The sequence below is a fragment of the Penicillium cosmopolitanum genome (genome assembly GCF_028827165.1).
Source record: "Penicillium cosmopolitanum strain IBT 29677 chromosome Unknown utg000008l:1.0-4398992.0:1.0-4402845.0, whole genome shotgun sequence".
NCBI lineage: Eukaryota > Fungi > Ascomycota > Eurotiomycetes > Eurotiales > Aspergillaceae > Penicillium > Penicillium cosmopolitanum.
Window position 1 is genome coordinate 2,325,238 of NW_026622678.1, and position 21,321 is coordinate 2,346,558.

The following is a 21,321-nucleotide window of genomic DNA, read 5'->3' on the forward strand; positions in this document are numbered from 1 at the left end:
GAAAATGATAGAACGAATTGCCATCAAAAATAAAAGAAGAGAACTCTTTTGCTGTATTAGTATGAAGATGTTTATGACCTGTAAGTTGAGCGACAAGAATCTTTCCAACGTTCGACACAACTCAGACACACGACAATGACCTTCTGCATTAGTGAAGAGCACCATATCCTACTTCCTTGCCATGTCGATCTCAGGCACAGTCAACACGTCCTTGGCGGATTTCATAGTTTCGACCCGAGCGGACGTTAATTGGCACCCGCAACGCCGGAAACAAAAGTACGTCGGAATATTTTGGCAAATATGACCTGTATGATCCACTCTCTAATTAAGGACCCATCAGCTCGTGTCAGGACGGGCATGATGGCCTCTCCCACGAGCGTGGAAATGGCGTCGCTCAAGCCACCGACCCACATGGGCTATCATACAAGACCCTCATAGGCCGTTATAAGGACGATTTTCTTGACTGAGGTACGTCGGTGGAGCTGTCAAAAAACGGCCGCAGAGTTAATTCTGCACGGTCACCCGGTCCAGGCCCACAATTTGAACAAGTTCGAGGGGCCTTGTTCGCCAGCGGTCTTGTCTTTATGCTGTTCAGGTGGCAAGACATGGGCAACTAGGTCAGGGTGACAGCATCCTTCACTCCCTTCAACGAAAGATAAATATCAAACAGTAGCAAAAGTTTATATAAAAGTGGCTCCTTCTTTGACAGCTCCTGACAGCTCCTCGACAGGGATCAGTAACTTAATTCTCCGTGATTCTCTCCAGAACTGATTTTCTCTGCCGGTACTCCGTAGTTCCGGTTCATCCCAAGCATCGCAGCGAAATCCAGGAAGTATTTGTCGGTAATTCGCAAGCTTCAAATTTAGATCGAGTCTTGGCTCCTTCTCGGCCGGAGCCTTACTCTCGAATGGGCGGGCATGAGTGACTTTGGGAGTACGGAGTAGAACGTCTGGTGAGTCGGGATGACCGATTTGGTGCATCCTCCGCTGTGATAGATCGCAAGGGAGTTGATCGATCCCTGGCGAGAGGCAAGGCCCCATTATATGCACCATCATCGCGAGATTCACAGTGCGTAGCCATTGAGAAACGTGCGATCCCAGTATACCAACCTCCTGGTGTCTAGACTCGGGGTGGCGGGTCCGAATAGAACGATCATACCTAACTTGGACTAACTTTAGTCCAAATCCCTTCGCTTGGCTGCGGGTTCTTCTCCCCGGAAGCCCGGGCCGCTATCATGAGAACAGCCAGGTATGAGCAAGAGTAATAGTGGAGTTCCACTCGGGCCAACGTTCGCACGTACTTAGTTGACTTGGTGGTCTGTGTCAACGGCATTGGTTGCCCTCTTTTGCGCGAGGTATAAGATCAGGGGTGGCGGGATTTGAGGTGTGTAAGCTTATAATTGAGTTGATACATCACATTAGCTATAGCTGTCAGTGATGCAATACGCCTAATTGAGCAGTGAACCGCGGACACGGGCCTCGGGATAGAGCCATGGCCAACGTTTCAACTAGGAGAGCAGTGGGTAACTTCTAGCGCGGAGACGAATCAATCCAGTGGGTCTTTCCGTGCCATTGGCTCGAGATTGACCCTTCGGGTAAGCGGTTGGTCCTACTTGATTCCTTTCCATTACTAGTACTACTCGACAGAATGTCTGTGTTTTTTCTTAAGAGGAAGCCCCCTGGATTTGCGGACTATCCGAAGATCTTTATGTAACAAGGCGTGGAATGATATATTAGGAAAGCTTTCACCAGACTGGATTAGTACAGTACTTTTCACTTTGAATTGACACATATATCATTCACTGAAAAACAGAGTCTATATTCGGCGATTCGAATATGACCTCTCAATCTCAAGAAATCATCGCCGTCCTCGATGGGGTTCACCCTGAGGCATTTGGGGGAAATGAGGTGGAACGTCTCCAAGTTCGCGCGGCTGCACGTCGACTTCTCGCAAGGGTGGAGTCACCGTACGAACGTGCTTGGGGCTTTTGCTTCGAACACCCTGTTGTATTTGCCGCTCTCCAGACATGCATTGACGTGGGACTGTGGAAAGCCTGGACTATCTTGGGAGGTGGTGAGAAATCGATTCTTGATCTTGTCAAATTGACCAATCCTGCTGTGGAGACAAACTTGCTACGTATGTTATTCCCTATCGGATTCCTATATGGAAGCTAACGCGTCACAAAGGTCGACTATTTCGCTTGCTCGCAGCTTTCAACGTAGTCGAAGAGACCGGCGAGGACACATTCAAGCCAACTCCATTTTCACTCGCCATTGGAGATGAGTCCACCAAGGTCCGCCCTTCGCTCCAAGCAGCGTGAGTAGCCCATCCCATCGGTCTAATATCTCCCACTAACCATTGCTGGCGTCAGAACAAATCAATACATACTGGCTGGTCACAACCTACCGAAATACATCGCGAAGATCGGTTACACAGAGCCTACGGATATCATGGTAAACAACCACTCCGACTCCGATCCAGATGGTCTCAACTTTTTCGGCCGACTGCAAGAAAGTCCTTCTTACTTCAAAGCCTTTACTGGACATATGGAGGCGTGGACGGCATGGAAGACTCCATGGACCAAGGTATACGATACGGACAAACTTCTTGAGGGTGCGAAGCTGGAGGATGGTTCTCCGTTCGTCGTTGATGTTGGTGGAAACACCGGTATTGACATCTCTCATGTTCATGCCAAGCACCCTGACCTCCCTGTCGGCTCTCTTGTTCTCCAAGATCTTCCCGAAATTATTGTAAACGCTCAAGTTGACAAGAAAATCACGGCCATGTCCCACGACTTCTTCCTTCCCCAGCCCGTGAAAGGTAAGTCTCCTAGTAATCTCGCCTAGCAATTTATATACTCACATCCAACAGGGAGCCGCGCTTACTTCATGCACGCTGTTCTACACGACTGGCCCGATGAGAAGGCTAAGCACCTGTTGGAAAATACCAAAGATGCAATGACCAAGGGGTACTCAAAATTGTTCGTTTACGATATTGTTCTCCCGCCTACGGGAGCGAGTATCAGTCAGACTACCATGGATGTGAACATGATGTCTCTCCTTTCTGCGTCGGAGAGAACCCAGAGTGCGTGGGAAAGCCTCTTGGCCGATTCTGGTTTTAAGATCATCAAATTTTGGCCGGATCCTCAACAATATGAAATGGTCATTGAGGCCGAGGTGGCGTAAAACTTGGGCTTTGTAAATATTAGGTTTAGATAAGAAATTCCATTGGCTTGAGATTTATCTTCGCAAAGAAAGTTCGACAACCATAACGTTGGAGGCTGGAATTAGAAAATGGTCTCTCCTCCTTATTTTTCATCAATTGAATGCCTTTCTAAGGTTATAGCGAGGTTAGAAGTGGATTAGTAAATTTCCATGTGAGCTGAGGATTATAAAATCAAGGGGAAAATGACACTATCGAGAACAGTCTGCTTGAAAATTAAAACACGTCGATATTTCCAGCATGTATTCCCCCTTTTCATCTTCATTGCTTCTCTTTTGTTCATGACTCATCAAATCCCATCAATTTTCTCCTGAAAGCCCTGGAGCGGTGCAATTTTAGACACAAATCCAATCGGGGAGGTCAAAAAACCTGAATACCAATATATATATATCATTTGGATATGCGATAGGAGTTATTCCTCGCCCGGAGAGAAAAATTAGCGCGAGGGCCAAAATGATGACTATCGAGATGTGATACAAGAATCTACCTTGAAAGAATAATATGAAACTTCCAGGACGCAAGCGACGATAGTCGACATCGAAGTTGAAAGGGTTGATCGCTGCTCCAAATTGGTTCCTCGACACCAAAAGATGATTCGAGCTTCTCGATAGATCTCATCATTATGAGAGGATTTCAGTATAGCTCCCTTTATTACCAAATGCAAATTTGTGATTTTAAAAACTTTATTCTACTTAAAGAATCGATCGGAGTTATTAGGAGAATCAATGTAGAGAAAGCGATCGTGGGTGGTGAGGGGCCACCCCGCCGGGATTTCTCTGGATTGGGCCATCAGGCGCGTCGGTGCCACTGACTCCAGCAAAAGAGAAATGAAAAATAGAATGAAAACTCTTCTTTGGAATCATTAAAGGTAAAGGAAATTTTATACCTATTGGAAGGCTTATTCTCTACTCGAGTCGGTATTTGTGCAAGTAGTACCTAGAAATACTGAACATCTCACAATCTCAACTCAATATTTGGAAATTAGTTTGAAATTCGGGGAGTTACTAGCAAATGCTAGTACGAAGATTCTCTTTCAGCGGGCCAGGTTCTGTATTCAGGCCGAGAAAAGAGGCTCTACGAGGTAGATACTATATCATTATAATTATTCCGGTTATTAAATTCCAAGGTTAAATAGTACTGTATCATAAGCAAACCTAGGCATCAAACGCTGCTATATCCTCATTTGAAGCCTCAGCAATAGCCTGAGCCGAGTTAGAAAGTTGTAAAAAAGGCCAATGAAAAGAAAGGAGTTGCACCTAGGCCCAAGTTCAAGACCCGATAATTCAAGATGGCAATCAAGAAGCAAAGCTTGAAGCTTTCCAAGAGTTCCAAAGTTGGACGCCACTTGATGTTATCTCGGTATAATTCAAAGCGAGGCAATTGCCGTTCTTTAGGGCGCCCACTAGTATTCATATCTTTAAGCCCTACCGGCTACTCAAACGCAAATTAACCTATTAGAACTCGTATTTAAGGGCTTCGGCAACTGAACCGTCATTGCGGGTCAACCTCGAAGAAAAATGGGTTGAGAGTTGAGATCATGCTCTGTGTCGGGCGAAGTAAGCTCCACCAGTTACCCCGGATCCCCGCATTCCCTCATATTTGTTGAACTCGGGTCCAGTAAAGCCGGCAAGACGGCGTCCGTTTCCTTTTGAGGCTAGCCCGAAGTGATCAAATATAACATCTGACCATTTCACATCGGAGTCTCATTTGATAAAAATCCACGACTTCTTGTTCCCTGCTCACACACCGTGCCCGGCTGTATTCATGATGGACATTTCCAAGGCCGACTCTAAGAATATTGAGCACTCATCCCCTGATCGGGGGGATGATATGCCCAAAAAGAGTATGGGACCAATCATGCGATCTCGTGAAGACGACCTTGGTGTCTGGCAATGTGTGAGGCGATTCAAACATGTGTCCCTCATTGCTATGACCGCGGCGTTTAGCGCATCGCTGGACGGCTACCGTAAGAAATACCCTATGACTTTCTGGTACAGGCCATATAATCTAATGGTACACAGAAATCAATCTTAATGGCGGTATTGTCTCCAACAAAGGATTCATTCGACAAATGGCCTCTCCCGGGACTTCAATCATCCAAGGCAAATACATCTCCGCATGGGGAGGCATTCAATCTGCCGGTCAAACAATCGGCCAAATTGTAAGTATTTCTCAAGCTTGCTATCCCGCGACCGACTAATTAACGATTATAGATGCTCCAATACGCGACGGAAAAATTTGGCCGAAAGGTTGCGCTCTATATTATTTGGATTGATCTTGTGATTAGCGTCTTTATCGAAACCTTTGCAACAAGATGGGATCACTGGCTTGCAGCAAAGCTTTTCTCTGGAATGGGCGTTGGCATGCTGCAGTCCACAATGCCTCTCTACTTGTCCGAAATTGCCCCGACGCAGCTGCGAGGTTTCTACATCAATGCGTACAGTTTGTAAGTTGGTACTGTCTCCCACCTGGCTTCATCGTCTAACGATTTCTAGTTGGTTTGTGGTCGGTCAGATATTTGCTTCAGTGGCACTGCAAGAACTCAGCGCGAACGACCCGTACGATTTTCGTGTTCCGATCTATACTCAGGTTCGTCATATCCTCATCTCTTGAGCGTTACTTACCGAAGGAGTGACTAAAAGTGCTGAATATAACCAGTGGGCTATGGTGGGTGTAATTGCAATCATATTTGTCTTCATTCCGGAATCACCATGGTGGCTGGTGAGCAAAGGAAAAATCGACGAGGCAGCCCAGATTCTCACCAGGTGCAATGGTAATGTTGAGGGATACAGTGTTGACGAGCAGATTGTGTGTCGTATTCTTTTCACCCTCGATTATATTCGAACAGTTTTCTAATACCACACTTAGGAAGTCATGACTGCAACAGTCACAGAGGAGCGTATCCTCGCAGAAAGAAATTCCGAAGAAGGAACATGGGCTGTCTTTAAAGGCCGCAACCGCCTTCGTTTCTTGATTGCTGCTTGGCCTAAGATTGCCCAGCAGCTTGTCGGCCTATCCGTCTTTAACACCTACGCCACATACTTCTGTGAGTCCTAAGCACCCTCCTTTTCTCTTTCCTAATAGTGCTAATCCCATGAAAGTTCAATATGCCGGAAGTAAAGATCCATTCATGGTCACAGTCATTCTATCCTGTGTCCAGTTGATATCTATGATGGCAACCGCCCTCACCACTGATAAATTCGGACGTCGTCCCCTCACAGTCTACCCCTATGCAGTGACATCGATCTCGGTATTGTGTCTTGGAATTGTCGGCTGCTTCGATTATACCAAGGTATCATTGAGTTCACTATTGGTAGGTTCTTTCCTGGTATCGAGTTTATGTCGGCAATCTAATTGTACAATATAGATCTTCTTCGCCTGTTTGGCAACTTTGTCGACTACAGGTGCATCTGCAATTGGCTACGCCTATGCTGCTGAGATTCCCCAGCAACGTTTGCGTGCGAAAACAGCTGGCTGGGCCCTTGCATCTTCGAACATGGTCGCTATCATGTTTAGCTTTTGTACGCCTTTAATGATCAACAATGCACCGACCTCCGCGTGGGGTGTCAAAACGGGATTCTTGTGAGTTCGGAATGATATTACTATAGTGAAACATAAAATGAGTCTCAAGAGACTGACTTCCCATTCTCTCAGCTTCGCTGGAACTGGTATGGTTGCAGTGGTTATCGCTTGGTTTATTCTTCCAGAGGTGACATGCCGAACACCAGCTGAGATTGATGAGATGTATGTCAGCCCTTTGTCCGACAGTTTACCCTTTTCATTTTTTACGAACCCAAAACTAACGCAACTGATTACGATTTCAAGGTTCGAAAAGAGAGTCAATCTTCGGAAATTCAAGAGATACGTCACAGAGGTACAAATGCGCTCGAGTGAACAACGCGAGGATCATGAGATGGTCACCACAGCTTAGGTGCAATCTGGATCATGAAAAACGAAGGCAAGGAATCTGACATGTTCAGATACTAGTTGTCCATTAAGATTGACGTTCCAGCTTCTCAATTCGGTGTGTTACTGAAGAAGATATAATGAACAGAATAATACTTCACAGAATTACGTATGAGCAAGGCACCAGAGAATATTCATCAAAATACATTTTTTTTATTTCTTTGTGTTTTTTTCTCTTTCTCTTCCAGCTAGAGTCCCACCGATGTTAAAAGTATAGCGCTCCAAAAATGGTGGATACCACGCAGTCCCCGAGGTCCTCAGATTGCTACCAGGGTATTATATGCACGCAGTTGCAAAAAAAAAGAACACACTTTTCCTTCCAGTCATGAGTCATAAGAACATGAAATAAGACTACTCTTTCGCCTCGACTTCAGACGTGATGATTTCCTGAGACTCCACATCGTTCACCAGATCCTCCCGGCTTGCTTCTTCCTGTTCCTGCAGCTGTTCCTGCGGCTGTTCCTGTGCTTGTTCCTGTGCTTGCTCTTGTGACTCTTCCTCCCCCTGTTGTCCCTGTGCCTCTAAAGAAGCTTCAGTTTGCTCCTGCTTCCGTTCAACCTCTTCTTCCTTCTCTTCAGCTTCTTCCCAGCTATCAACCACCTCAGCAGGAGTCTGTGAACGCAATGACTTGCCAACACCAACGCCGGATCGAAGAACAAGCTTCTCCTTCTTAGACCCGGAACCAGCTGTATCGGCAAGCGCAGCAAACATAGAGCGGTTCCTGAACGAATTCGCATAAGAGCTCTGAATGGGCGTGGTACTCCTAGTACTAGTGTTGATGGCCTCTCCCGGTCTCTTAACCCGAGAGGCAACCTGTGCCCATCCATCCGAGCTACTACCGCCGGCCTGTGCTTTGGCGGCGTCACGGGCGGCCTTGGATTCTAGAGCGGCAACACGTTGTGCTTCGCGCTCCTTGTTTCGTTCACGTTCGCGGAGTTTAACGCACTCGCGTACGCTCATTCCGCCAATTCCAATGGTGGTCTCGGTGCCTAGTCCGAAGACAGGTGGTGTCCATGTCAAAGGTTTCAAAACGAAGACGTGGCGGTGGGGTTCCGGATCATGACTTTCTGTTACGAATCCCCAATCTGTGGCCAGGGAGTGCGTGAATGCTCGGATGGTGGTCTTTGCAGGCTGGAAGCGGATAGATCGATTGGATGTATCTGTTGCCAGGGAGTGCAAGGTTGACTCGAATGTCTGCAGGGTAGACAGCGAGACTGTGGAGGCCAATTTGATGTATTGATCCAATGTTTCAGTCGAATAGGGGAGATTGTTGGGTGTGAATGCTTGCACAGTGGTCTGTTGGTTAATGTCGACGCCAAGTGCAGAAGCCAGAGATCGATTGCGCTCTAAACGCGAACATTCCTCATCGCAAGTCAATGGGGTGAGTACTGGCAATCGTTCTGGCTGCTGAACCTGTCCTTTGGAGATGACTGCTTTTGCTGCATTGCAGCGGCGTTCCTGGCGCATCCGTCCACACCCACATGTTACTGTGTGCATGGTCGGGCAAGGCGTCTTCTCTGGACATGGGTAAGGGGCATGGCATTGGTCAGAACAAGGGTGATGGCAGAGAGACTTGCTCTTTCCACAAGGCTGTGAGCAAGGCTTGTCTGCATCCTCACATTGCCCCGGTCGGTGGCAGTCTTTCTTGCAGGAGTGTGACCCACACTTGAGCAACGAACCGCAAACCTGGCCGCAGCGGGCGTCTGTGAGCCAGCAGGGTACGTTTTTCATTACCCGCTTACCGCAAAGACACGCCTTGTCCGTGAGGAATGGGCACTTAGGGCAAGACTCATCATCGGTATGGCAATTGTGTGCCGTTTGAGGATGCCCACAGGGTTTAGGACGTTCACAGGGACGTGAGCACGGGGGCGGCTGCGTGCCACATGGGAGAGGAGGATACAAGATAGATCTTCCGCAATTACACGAAATTTCGTCGAAGATAGCCTCTCGACAGGTGTTGCAGGCGCCCTTGTGGCAAAGCTCAGGGCAGGTGTGTCGACCGCATTTCAGCGTCCGACCACAAACGCGGGTGCAGATGTGTTCAGCTTCAATATCTTCCTCGGCGGGGCGAAGATGAGGCTTGAGTTTTCGACGTGCAGCTTGGCGTTCAATCGCCTTCTGCTCTCCGGGGCAACATCTTTCCGTACAAGTATGACGTCCACAGTGCAGACCAGCCTTGCACTGACGGAAGCACTGGGGTGCATTCATATCACCCTGGTGACAGATACTCATGGAAGTGTTGCGACCGCATTGACATGAGATAGGAACGCGACGAGTACATGTGCCGCAAGGCCCAGTATGGCAGATTTGATCGCAAGAATGGCCACATCGCAGCATCTTACCACAAGGCTCGAAGCAATTGGGGATGGGGTCCTCACACGATGTCCGCGGGTATATCCAGGGACTTCCGTCAGTGGTGTTTTACCGCACGGGCAACGAGAAACCGCATCAGGCGAGCGAGGGCAGTGTTCGGGGAGAGAATCCTGAGGGTGACAGTCCTTCTGGCAGAAATGCACGCCGCAATCGAAGGGGCGGTTGCAGGTGTCAGGGCAGCTGAAACAACCGATCCATTCCTCGTTAGATCCATCGTCCTTGATCTTCTCGCTATCAAGTTCCTCATCCTTGGAGCTACACAACATCTCTGTGTGCACCTTTCCACAGTAACAATGCGCGTCGATCTTGACCTCACATGCACCACATAAACCCTCATGACAGGGAAGAGGACATGTGTGTTCTCCGCATGGTAGAAGATCCCCGCATATTTTCTCCGCAGCTCCATCCATTCTGATAATCGGTATCCTGGCATCGCTTTGTCGATGAATTACGACCACAAAAGCAATCTTGAGTGGGTCCCATTGAAGTGCAAGGAGCACAAGGGCCCGCATGACAGGTTGCATCGCATGGATGGGGGCAACCCTTCCGAGCTCGAGAGCAGGTCTGGCCACAAGAGTGTGGAGGCAAACCCGCTAAAGGTCGAGGATCGGATTCCTTCTCACACCAACACGTATATGCGGAAGGGAAGTGCTCATGTGACAGATTGCAGCCAGGACAACGCCACGCCTTGGGGGGTAACAGCCCCTTCTGCGTTTTGTGGCTGTCGCGCAGCGGCAGATCCTTCGTTGGTAGACCATTTTTTGATACAACTCAAGTGAAACACAGTCCAACAAAGTTCACAAGACCAAACTTTGGATCTTCTTCCAAGCTCACTTGTACATATAGGACATTCGTAAAGGTTGTGGGCGATATCTTCGTGGATACGGGTGGCTATGTCGTCGGCAACAGATTTCGTCGTGACCTTGGGCGGCCTTTGAGGTTGTTTGGGCTTTTGCTTCCCTTTTCCTTTGCTGGTCGATCCCGAAGCTGCAGAAGGTGGCGGGGCAGATGCAGGCATACCGGGTACAAAAGCCGGCGCGTCGGCACGGAGATTTGCATCTGGGTCTGCAGGGGCTTGAGGGTCTGTTCCGTCCTGCGCATCGTCTGCTTTGGTCAGTCGGGCCCCAAATCCTCTTGCTCTCATTCCTCGAGACTGTCTTTGTGATATTTGGTCCGATGGTTCGCCATTTTGTGCTTGCCCGCTTTGTCGAGGTCCATTACCACGGCCTTTGCGACTTCCAGATCCTCTGCCTTCTTTCTGCCCTTTCCGTGAACGAGGCGGTCCAGCTGATGGGTCAGTGGGCACAGTATCACCTGGTTGTCCCTGCTGCTCTGGAGGAGGCTGGTCGCTGGTCGATTGGGCTGTGGGATTGGATTGGCCTTGACGGTTTGCGGGGCCCCTCCCACGGCGTCTATGTCTTGAACGAGTGGATGATGGGGCTGATGGAACCGATGGTACAGTCGGAGCTGCCGTGGAGCTGGACATAGTCTGAGAGACCAGCGCTGGCTGGCTGGGGACGGTGCTGCTGCTCATGCAGTTAAAAGGAATATTGAGGTGAATCGAATGCAATGATCGACGGAATAGTGGTGAAAGGGTTCAAAGCTGCAGATGTGGATTATAAGAAAAAGTGATCGATATAAGAGGAGTAAGGTATGTAAGTGAAGCTCACAGTACAGCAGATGCAAATCGAAAATTGGCAAATGAAGCCCAAAGGGCGAAAAGAATTGAAGATGACAATGGGGAAGCATCTCGCACAATTAAAAGCAGACCCGGCAGAATGTAAAGGCGGAGTTGAAGGCGGTCACAAGTCGCCACTTCCCCGTGACTCAAACACAGTCGGAGTGACTCACCAAGGCACATACTTCCATCAGCCAATCATCACCACACTTTCTGCTCTGGAATCTATCAATATATGCACTAAGTGGACCCTAGGCCATGCACCATCCTGCTTGCTCGTGTCCTCAACTTGAATTCTACTTCGCAGGGGAAGCGCCTCTGTTTAGAATCAATGACCTATCATTCAAGCTTCTATGTATATCAAAACAGCAAGACCATTGAAACCGTCCGCCTAGACCTTGAAAGTAGTACTATATGAAGCTTCAATTTCTAACATAGTATACTAATCAGTCCTGGGGCTCATTCCATCATCACCCATCTACTCATGCAATGCCCATTCGATGCGACTTGAAGCTGAATAGGTACACATGAATCACGAAGATATTCCATAGCAAAAGAAATGCTCAGGTACACCAAGTACCTCACGCTCCCCAAGACGCTCAGGAGGCGTACATCGCATCGCATACCTCGCCGCCCTGTTCTCGAACCAGGCTTTAAGATGATCGATAAGACGCTTGAACTCTGCCTCCGAACCAATTTCCCAGTCAAGAACGACCCGAATAACAATTGGCGCCTTCGCGGTGGTAATACTGGGAACTTTTAAAACAGGATAGGGATATCTCCGTACAAGTTCCCTCGGCAGACCAAAGATACGATGGAGAAGGTCCATCACTGAAGTCTGATTATGAAGTTGGCAAATGATGAGGGTTTTGTCACTTTCTGCGCGGGCCTTTATGGCCAGGAGCTGAGCTGGCTCGTGGCTTTGAGTGATGCTCTGGCTGCTGTTGCTTAGTCCAGTTGAATTCTCCTTGGCCATGTCCTCGTGGCGACGGTCGGGATCAGCGAACGTTTGGAATAGTCCGCCTGCTGCCAGCTTGTCGTCCCTGGGGGTTGAGCCTGAGTTCGTAGGGTGGTCACTCATGATGAGATGTAGTGGAAAGTCCTTGTACAAAGTCAAGCTACGTGCTGGGTCCACAGGTCTTTTATAGGCTCCCTGTCCATGGATTCCGATCGCGATACATACTAGTATAGTACTATTTGAATAAAGAGAGAAACTTGTGTTAAACATTGTTTTACAACATAAAGAAGTCGATATACCTAGGAATGTCCTTCTAAAACATTGTCGTGCGGCACGGAAGATGCAACGAATCAAGTGCCAGTGTACTAGTATGTATACATAGTATGCAAAAAGACCGGACGGACGGGAGCATGAAGTCTTAAAGCTACGGAACATTGGACAAAGAGAGATGTAATTTTGCGAAATATGTTGGCAAAAGTACAAACCAGGGCAAAAGCCTTCAGAAGCAATCTATTGGTCAAAGAACAAAAAGAAATGTGGCGCTGGCTCAGGATTCGAGTTGTTTGAATCCAGGGCTTGAAGAACCCCTAGCTACTACTAGCAGTGTCCAATATTCAACTTTGAGAAACGGTACTACTACCTTCAGGTGTAGTACATATTACTATTCACCTCAGACCTCGAGACCTGGTAAAGAGGAGTCAAGTTCGCTCTAATATAGCCCTGAAGGGCTGTAGGTCTTGCATCTCACATGCATGGCAGTGAGCATATAACGATTAGGTACTAGTAGTAGTAGTAGTGCGAAATATCTACTACTGGCGTATTTTCGAACCGTGTGCTACCTACTAGTAACTATACCTGACCCTGAGGGTAGATATTGGAACCCGATCACTAAGGTATATGCGATTCTATTGATAAACACCCAAAGACGACACAGTCAAGATTCTCTATATCGAAATAGCAAGACCACTGACACCCCTTCACCTAAACAAGTAGTATGAAACTCCAGATCTCTAACATAGTAGTATAACCAGTCCCTTCCACCATTCATCGAACGCCAATTCGATACAACTTGAAGCTGAGTAGACACAGATGAATCACAAATCAATTTCCTCATCATCATCGACGTCGTCAGAGCCCCCCGAATCCGTCCCGGTATCAGAATCGCACAAAATCATTTGACGACGCGCCAACTCCTCATCGAAGAACACCACAAGACGGTCCAAAACTCCCACGGCATTGAAATCAAGCGACATGCCAAGGACGACCTGAACAACATTCGGCGTTGTCGCGATGCAGTCAACGTACAAGGCAGGATAGTATGGACCCGGATTCTTGTTCTCAAATTCATTCAGCATATCACAAACTTGCGAAAGAACCTCTACCATTGAAGAATATAAGCGGCATACGTAGACGAAGACTTCTTCGTCGTCATCTGCAGCTGCGTTCACGACCAGGAGCTGAAATTGTCCGTCTCTTGGAGAATTCTCTTCGAACAGGTATTCGTGATGATCATAGATATCGTTGGCTAGTCCCGCCACGCTTTCTGCATATTCCCAGTCCATGGTGGCTAACGAGGAGGAGTAGAAGGAGTAGTAGTAGTAGTACTAGTGACTGAATATGAGATGCAGAGAACTGCTAGGAGTGATTGTACAAAGTCATGCCACAGGGCCGGCTGTTTTATATAGACCCCCGAGGTCAGAGAAGAGAGCAAGTCGCCCTAAAACACTGTCTTACAGAAGAAAGAAGTCGACAGACATCTAGAAGTCCCACTAGAACATTGTCTTGCGGCATGGGAGATACAATGAAACAACTGTATACATTAATCAAATTTGGCGTCCAATTAGGTCCGATATAAACAGTGTGCAAAAAGACCGCGCCATTTAACAAGAAAAAAAAAACACGCTATGCAAGATCAAACCACTGCCCTAATCCATTCACTTCATAAGCATAAAGATAAAGAGTTCCTCCTTCCCTCCGCCATTTGATCTGTCGTGCAAAAGAAAACCAACCAGAACCGGATATTTTTCAAAACTGGTAGTAACTTTTATTACGCAAATACGACAATTTCACCCCGGTCATTGCGACGCAGTCGCAGACCGCGCCACAGATCCTTCTCGTCTTCGCCGCGGCGCTCACGGGAGTCCCGGCCATGATCCTCTTGTTCGTCGGCGAAATCGCGGTGGAACCGTTTCAGGGCTTTGTTAAAGGAACAGCCACGCTCGCTGTCCCGAGACACGAGAGAAAGGAAGTGGGTGGCCATTTCGCGCTGAAGAACATCCTCGCTACGGGCAGGTGGCCTGGACGGTCGGTAGACTTCGACCTGGCGTTCACGACGGGGGGGATTGAGAATCTGAGCGCCGGCGCTCGTCAATCTGCTTCTGTCGGCGAGAGGGACGATCACCGTCAGTGGGGTTGCTGCTTTTACGCTTAGACTTGCGCTCAGCGTGGGAGTCTGAAACGTTGCGCGAGCGGTGGGACTTCTTCTTGCGCACTTCCAGTTGGCCGTCGGCACTGGAGGAGCTGCCGCGACGGGTACGGACTAAGGCGCGGGAGTTATCGTGGCTGTCTCTGCTGCCGTTGGAAACAACGGAGCCAGTGCCGCCGAACATAGAAGAGACAAGACGCTCGGCGCGGTTTTTGATTGTGATACCCAAGCCAGGGTCACCTCCGCCATTGAGCTCCTTGCCGTTACGGCGGGTACGTTTGATTGGGGAGGAGGTATCCTGATAGGCGGAGCGGCCGTGCTCGGGAGTCTCGTCGATATCGTGGGAAGGCGAGCGCATCATGCGGTTCAGACCGCCGGTCAAACCGGAGTGAGCCAACACGGGAGTGCCAGCATTGTTGACCACGCTGGACGGGGCATCCATCATTGGGGTGTCGATATCCTGTTGAGGGCTGCTGAGTTCATCGCCTTGGCCGCGCTTGCGCTTCTTCTCGCTCGCGCTACCAGGGGCACGTTCCTTCTTCTCACGTCGATCCTTCTTCTTCTTGGGCGCGGGGGTGACGAATTCCATGGAGGCATTGGCCGCGGTGGGAAACTTGGGCGGCGGAATAGGGTCAGCGCCGTAAGAGAAACCGTTTTCTTCGTATGCGATATCGTAGTTGCCTTCGTCATCCGTCTTCGGGTCTAGTCGCGCGAGGGCCTTGCTAGCCTCGAAGACAGATGGGGCGTGGGGGTTCATGGACATTTGTTCCTTGGGGGCTAAAGATACCTTCGATGCGTTGGGTGTGTCCTCTGTCACGAGGTAGTCGAAAACGTTGACAGGCGGGTCATTGTTCTTCACCACAGCCGGCGTGGGCTTCTTGTCACTGGTGGGAGGGGGAGTGGGAGCAGGAGGAGGCGGGATGTTGGCCTTGATGATTTCTCCGTCAGAAGTAGCATCGTCGACTCGGGGTTGCTGGTTGCGCGCGTTGGGATTCGACTTCGCATTCTGCTTGGGGGTGTTTTGGTTGTTTTGGCCCTTGCCCTTTTGTCCCTTGCCAGGCTTCTCTTTGTAGAGGGCACCCTGGTACTTCTGGTCCTCGGTCATACAGCTCTGTAGGGAGGCAAGCCATCAGCGTCTATCATCAAGAGGTAGAGATGATTATTGTATCCGGGTCATCCATTGGGAATGCGCAACGCATATCTGCAACAAGTACCAATGCACTCGTCTCGACCAAACCAGTTAAATAACGACATACCGTGTGTGATCGATATTCAGTACCCCAGAAGTGAACCATGCAATCAATACAGGTGAAAGACGCGCCGCGGCATTGGCCGCGGTGGGGGTCGAGTTTTTTCTTGGTGAGGACGTCGCCGCACCCCTAGTAGAAAACATCATTATTAGCATTTGGCCCTGATGATGTATGCGCAATATGTATAGACACCAGCAATCGGATCTTTCGAAGCGATATTAGGTGATTGTCGAGGGTTGCTTACTTCGCATGAGAAAGAGACCATGTTGATCGCGGGCGTTCACTGATTTTGCGGAGCGCGTAAGAAGAAAAAGTAGATGAGAGCGAGGTTATACAACCAATGCACTCTGAGGATGGAGGGGTAAAGGAGAATGTGCAGAGGCCAAAGCGACGAGGGGAGTCGGATTGGAGAGAGAAAGAAGAGAAGGAAGCAAGAAACTCGAGAAGAATAAAGTTATCCCTTGAGTCGCCGTGGCAGTCGCAGCGGCAGTCGCAGTCGCATGCCCCAGTCGCTCTTTCCTTCGTTTTTTTTTTCTTTTTTGCAGAACGCTAGGCCAAATCGGGTATCCACTAGGCCCGGTCGGGAAGTGTTATTATGTTGTTCCAAGTATAAAATTGTATAAATGTATACAATAGAGGAATGCAGTGATAGATGCAATATATTGCAGCAATAAAGTGGAGAGAATAGAACCACTTGACTCAAAACAAAAGAGCAGCCTTCCTCATTTATCCTCATGCGGTTTCAAGTCGCGCCTGGACGCGCGAGCGCGACCAGATGCGCCCGCGCCATCCTGATGTCTCCCCATTGCATTCTGGTTGGCTGGACTCCCCAGGGGACCCGTCAGGAGACCTGCTTCCCTCATTTGTTATCAGCTGAAGGCTTACCATGTTCATGCTGATCCCCGGAAGATTAGACTATGGAGCTGAGAGATTCTGGATTATGGCCCCCGCCCCCCTTCTTCCCCTCCCTCTTCCTCTTTCTATTTTTGCCAAACTTAAATCCGCATCTTTGATACAGGAGATTCCCGCAATACGAGATGAAACTGGCATTATCCAAGCCTTTGCTAACCTTCCCAGTTGTTAATTGAATATTCCTTTTTTTCTGTCTTGGGATCGCCTGTTCCAGTGTTTAGGGTTATTTTGTTACCTTCTTCCCTCCCCCGCAGGGTCCATGTCCATGTCCTGCCCATGAATGTCGTCATGCTGCTAGCTAGTCTCACTAGTGTAGACTCTGGATTAAAGTCGTGTATCACGAGGCTGCGGCAGGACGATCGGACACACCCACTAGCCCTCCTCTTTGCAACATCGACGGCTAGCTCGTGTACTACCGATACACTCCTCCCGGACACTTTTCGTAACCCTCTAGTTGGCGATGCCTCTAGAATGGTGGTGCACTACGATCGACAAGCGAGACATCCCGGGTCATGCGCAACCATACAGGATCACCGGATGGGTTGATCCTGGTGCCGCCGTTCGGGTCATGCTCCGGGGGCGGCCTCGGATCGGCAGCGGGCCATCCCTGTATGCAGCACAAGTACGGAGTAGTTAGCTCACTGTGGCGACAAGAAGACCCCCATGTGTGGCGGTCAAGAGGAACAAGTAACCTGGTTGTGCTGTATTTGCTTTTTTGGTAGCTGTCGTTTCCGCCTAGATGGATGCAGCTTTGTTCCTTGGACGCGATCAGTTCTCGATATTGATATCTCAGATACAACCTAGGCATCGATGATTAGGAAAGGTGAGTATAGATATCTGGTCCTCATATATTTGATTTGAGAATGGAGAAGCATCGATCAGTAGTCTTGTATCAGCAATAGTAGCCAGCATATCCATGGATCTTCTCAGTGTGCAAAACAACATGTGAGCGGGGTCAGAGCTCCATCTATATCGAAGCCCCGGGTCATTTACTACTAGCTGATCTTCCCTCTCATCGTTTTCCCTACCTACGTACCTCCCTACAGAAGAACATATCACACATAACATAGTTTTCCGACAAGTTTGGTTCATTCACCGAGATGGAATAACTCTCGGCGAAAGATCCCCCGAGCCCCGCTAGCCCCTCCTCGCCGGAGCTATACAAGAGACCTTGAAACTAGAATACTCCGTTCAACCTATCCATGGATCACAGTGTCTCAATATGAGCCTGACAGATGAGCAAAAGGTATCTACACTGGACCCGGATTAGAATATGTGAATTATTGCTGACGTGTAGTCAAAAAGACAATTGACGACCTCCAGGCCAACTGGATCTGGGTCCCAAACTGGGTTGATGCTTCAGATGCCAATACAGCTGGAAAAGTCGTCCACTTCACACGCAGTATCAATTTGTCGTCGCAACCTGTCAAGTCACTACTGCATTTCTCAGCTGACACGCGATACAAACTCTACGTAAATGGGCAGCATGTTGCCGTCGGACCGACTCGCAGCAGTCCATTGATTTGGTACTATGATACTCTGGATATCACGCCCTACCTGAGAGAAGGCGAGAATGAGATTCGCTTCGTGGTTCTGCGCTATTTTCACTCTTTACGCTGCGCGATGCCCTTTGAGCGGACGGCTCTTCCCGGTCTGACTGTCATTGGAAATGTGGAGACCGCAGCGGGGGAATTCATCGATCTCAATTCTTCTCAGAATTGGCTGGGAATTGTTGATCAAAGTATTCAATTCCCGATGGGTCTTGCTGATGATGTTTTCTTACATGTAAGATTGGCTCTGGATTAAACATTGCCGGGGTCGGGCTGACGCCTTTTCATAGATCAGCGAACGTGTTGCTCCCGCAGATCCCAGTTCCACAATGATACCGGTTGCATACAAGATGAGGACTTTGAACGGTGACATTCCGCCCTGGAATCTGCGTCCACGCTCGATTCCAATGCCCGAGTCAACATCCGCTGTTGTTAAAACAATCAGAGCCTGCGAAAGCGTTGTAGAGGCTAGCGACTGGGAAGCTTTATTTGTTCGAAGCTACTCTATTACCCTCCCGGCGAGTTCAATCCACACCCTTGAAGTACAAGCGGATGTTCACTCGACCGCATTTCTTCGATGGGCATTCAAAGCAGTTTCAAATGCCTCAAATATAAAGCTCAAAGTGACACACTCAGAGGGATATGAACTCGAACCACGATCATATCCCTTCTTTCGCTCTAAGTCAGACAGGCTGGATGCAAGTGTCGGTCACATAATCGGGCCATATGATGAGGTAACGCTCAGTCTTCCCAGTGAAGGTAAACGCGTCGTCTATGAGCCATTCTGGTTCCGCACTTTCCGTCTCTTGAAGATCAAGATCGCAGTTGGCCCTGAGCCAATCGAAATTCTATCGTTCGACGCTACTCAGGTCAATTACCCTCTAGCCGTGAAAGCTAGCTGGAAACAGCCTGATGATCCTCAGACCGAGGAAATATGGAATGTCTCTATACGGACGATGAGAAATTGTATGTTCGATGGATACTCAGACTGCCCGTTCTACGAACAGTTACAGTAAGTGCTAGAAGCATAAAACCTCGTTTATTTTCAAATGACTAACACCGTCCAGGTACTCCGGAGACAGTCGTTCCGTCGGTCTATTCCACTACCTCCTCTCAGGCGATGACCGTCTAATGCGGCAAGCAATCACAAACTTCGCCGCTTCAGTCACACCAGAGGGTCTTACACAGTCTCGCTTCCCTTCACACGTGCCGCAAGTTATAGCCGGATTTTCCCTATATTGGATCCTACAAGTCTGCGATCATCACTTATACTTTGGCGATACACGCTTCTCGAGAAGCTTTATTCCGCGTATTGATGGCATCCTTGACTTTTTCGATTCCCATGTCGACGAGCTAGGTCTTGTCAGCGGATTGCCGACGGTTGTTTGGCAGTACGTTGACTGGGTCACGACGTGGGGTGCTACAGAAGAACATCCCGACAAGGGCGTTCCGACCTCGGGGAGAAAGACCAATCGGCACACTTATTTCAGTATGATATATGCTTGGGTTCTCCAGAAGGTCGCCGTGTTGGTCCGTGATGTTGGTCGGCCGGGACATGCTTCCGAATACGAATCGAGGGCAGCATCACTGATAGCGGCTATCCGAGCCCATTGCTTCGATGGGAAGTTCTTCACCGATTCAACAGCCGATGTAGCGGATGAATTGTCATATTCTCAACATTGTCAGGTATTCGCTGTCATTTGTGGTGCAGCAAGGGCCGGCGAAGCTACGCGGATTTTGACCGAATCGTTTACAAATGATCGGTTCTCAAAATGCTCTTACATGATGCGGTTCTATGCCTTCCGGGCCTTGGCCTTGGCTGATGATGGCGATCTGTATGATTCGTTTTGGGAGAAGATGTGGGCTCCTTGGCGAGGGATGCTGGCTAATAATCTCTCGACGTGGGAAGAGGATGATGTTCGGCAGAGGTCTGATTGTCATGCCTGGGGGAGCGTGCCCATTTACGAGTACTGCACTGAACTGGCGGGTGTTCAGCCCGTTGCTCCTGGTTCGTCCAAGATATTATTCAGGCCGCGGGTTCGTCTGACCGGAGCCCTGGAAGCAAAGGTTGCCCTTGGTAAGGACAACTTGGCAGAGGTCTCGTGGAAGGTCAACCCCGATGGCGAGACGATTGTTGAGCTCAGACTTGAAAAAGCGGTTGAAGTCGTCAGTCAATTGCCAGGGGACAAGGAAGAAGGACATGACATCGTGGATTATCTCAGGCTTGTGTTTAGAGGTTGAATAGCAGTCTTCCAATCGTATTTAGTATATATTTTGTGCTTTGTAGTTCAACATTCCGGCCCAGGTGCGGTCTTAACAAACATCAGACACCCCTCCTCGTGGGTCTTATAGGGACCATGTTCCATTCCGGGTAAGCGATATGCATAAGCACCAACACCCCATGACTGTCCGAGCGATAGATCCTCCAATCTCCCCTGAAGGAAGCATACTTCTTCAATGAAAGTATGGGTGATCACCTGATTAGGCGTGGTAGTATATGGCTCCCACCATTGTAGGACAGCTTTAGATTCTCCCTCCCCGTTCAAGCATAATTCCCAGATTCCCTTCGCGACGGAGTACCAAGGCTTTGCTGTTTCGGAGTTTGTAGGTGTGCCCGGTGGGGGAAGAGATGGGGGCGTGGTGAACTCCTTTTGTTGGAAAGTCATTTTGGGGGTAGTAATGATGAAAAGAATATAGAAGTAGTTCTATAGGTAGTTCGAAATGCGATTCTCTTCTTAAATAACGGCAAAAGAAGTTATGGAGTTGGCCATTGGCGAAAAAGAAGGTTTCGATGATGCTTTTTCCCGAAGGCGAATCAAAATCCACATTTTTACCGATCCATCGGCAAATTCGCCCTGAATATCCCGACAAGATGCTAATTGAAATTAACTACATCGTCAGTAGCGGTACTGCCTCAAAAAAGAGCAGGAATTAATGTCCTGGTCTAACATGGGAAATTGACTCGTTATTTTCAAACTATTTCCTCA

The 21,321-nt window shown here is 48.8% G+C and overlaps 9 protein-coding genes across 9 annotated transcripts; 3 read left to right on the forward strand and 6 right to left on the reverse strand.

Annotated features, from left to right (window-relative positions):
* Positions 1–1,835: 1,835 nt before the first annotated feature.
* On the forward strand, positions 1,836–3,185 carry N7509_007446 (uncharacterized protein; the record flags this gene model as incomplete). The annotated part of the gene is made up of 4 exons (XM_056632083.1): positions 1,836–2,136; positions 2,211–2,316; positions 2,372–2,820; positions 2,872–3,185. 4 exons carry the CDS (start codon positions 1,836–1,838, stop codon positions 3,183–3,185), a joined length of 1,170 nt encoding a protein of 389 aa, XP_056487634.1.
* Positions 3,186–4,989: 1,804 nt separating this feature from the next.
* N7509_007447 (uncharacterized protein) lies at positions 4,990–7,153 on the forward strand (the record flags this gene model as incomplete). Its single annotated transcript, XM_056632084.1, has 10 exons — positions 4,990–5,188; positions 5,244–5,383; positions 5,436–5,668; positions 5,718–5,811; positions 5,881–6,030; positions 6,091–6,268; positions 6,324–6,535; positions 6,590–6,804; positions 6,877–6,966; positions 7,048–7,153. The coding sequence occupies 10 exons, from the start codon at positions 4,990–4,992 to the stop codon at positions 7,151–7,153; spliced, it is 1,617 nt and encodes a 538-aa protein (XP_056487635.1).
* A 386-nt stretch (positions 7,154–7,539) lies between these two features.
* Positions 7,540–8,685, reverse strand: N7509_007448 (uncharacterized protein; the record flags this gene model as incomplete). The annotated part of the gene is made up of 1 exon (XM_056632085.1): positions 7,540–8,685. One exon carries the CDS (start codon positions 8,683–8,685, stop codon positions 7,540–7,542), a length of 1,146 nt encoding a protein of 381 aa, XP_056487636.1.
* A 1,528-nt stretch (positions 8,686–10,213) lies between these two features.
* N7509_007449 (uncharacterized protein) lies at positions 10,214–11,095 on the reverse strand (the record flags this gene model as incomplete). The annotated part of the gene is made up of 1 exon (XM_056632086.1): positions 10,214–11,095. One exon carries the CDS (start codon positions 11,093–11,095, stop codon positions 10,214–10,216), a length of 882 nt encoding a protein of 293 aa, XP_056487637.1.
* A 676-nt stretch (positions 11,096–11,771) lies between these two features.
* N7509_007450 (uncharacterized protein) lies at positions 11,772–12,320 on the reverse strand (the record flags this gene model as incomplete). The annotated part of the gene is made up of 1 exon (XM_056632087.1): positions 11,772–12,320. One exon carries the CDS (start codon positions 12,318–12,320, stop codon positions 11,772–11,774), a length of 549 nt encoding a protein of 182 aa, XP_056487638.1.
* Positions 12,321–13,291: 971 nt separating this feature from the next.
* N7509_007451 (uncharacterized protein) lies at positions 13,292–13,759 on the reverse strand (the record flags this gene model as incomplete). Its single annotated transcript, XM_056632088.1, has 1 exon — positions 13,292–13,759. One exon carries the CDS (start codon positions 13,757–13,759, stop codon positions 13,292–13,294), a length of 468 nt encoding a protein of 155 aa, XP_056487639.1.
* Positions 13,760–14,244: 485 nt separating this feature from the next.
* On the reverse strand, positions 14,245–16,137 carry N7509_007452 (LYAR-type C2HC zinc finger protein; the record flags this gene model as incomplete). The annotated part of the gene is made up of 4 exons (XM_056632089.1): positions 14,245–14,479; positions 14,529–15,733; positions 15,879–16,001; positions 16,117–16,137. The coding sequence occupies 4 exons, from the start codon at positions 16,135–16,137 to the stop codon at positions 14,245–14,247; spliced, it is 1,584 nt and encodes a 527-aa protein (XP_056487640.1).
* A 1,869-nt stretch (positions 16,138–18,006) lies between these two features.
* N7509_007453 (putative rhamnosidase B) lies at positions 18,007–20,575 on the forward strand (the record flags this gene model as incomplete). The annotated part of the gene is made up of 4 exons (XM_056632090.1): positions 18,007–18,030; positions 18,090–18,569; positions 18,625–19,346; positions 19,402–20,575. 4 exons carry the CDS (start codon positions 18,007–18,009, stop codon positions 20,573–20,575), a joined length of 2,400 nt encoding a protein of 799 aa, XP_056487641.1.
* Positions 20,576–20,622: 47 nt separating this feature from the next.
* N7509_007454 (uncharacterized protein) lies at positions 20,623–21,000 on the reverse strand (the record flags this gene model as incomplete). Its single annotated transcript, XM_056632091.1, has 1 exon — positions 20,623–21,000. The coding sequence occupies one exon, from the start codon at positions 20,998–21,000 to the stop codon at positions 20,623–20,625; it is 378 nt and encodes a 125-aa protein (XP_056487642.1).
* Between the last annotated feature and the right edge of the window lie 321 nt (positions 21,001–21,321).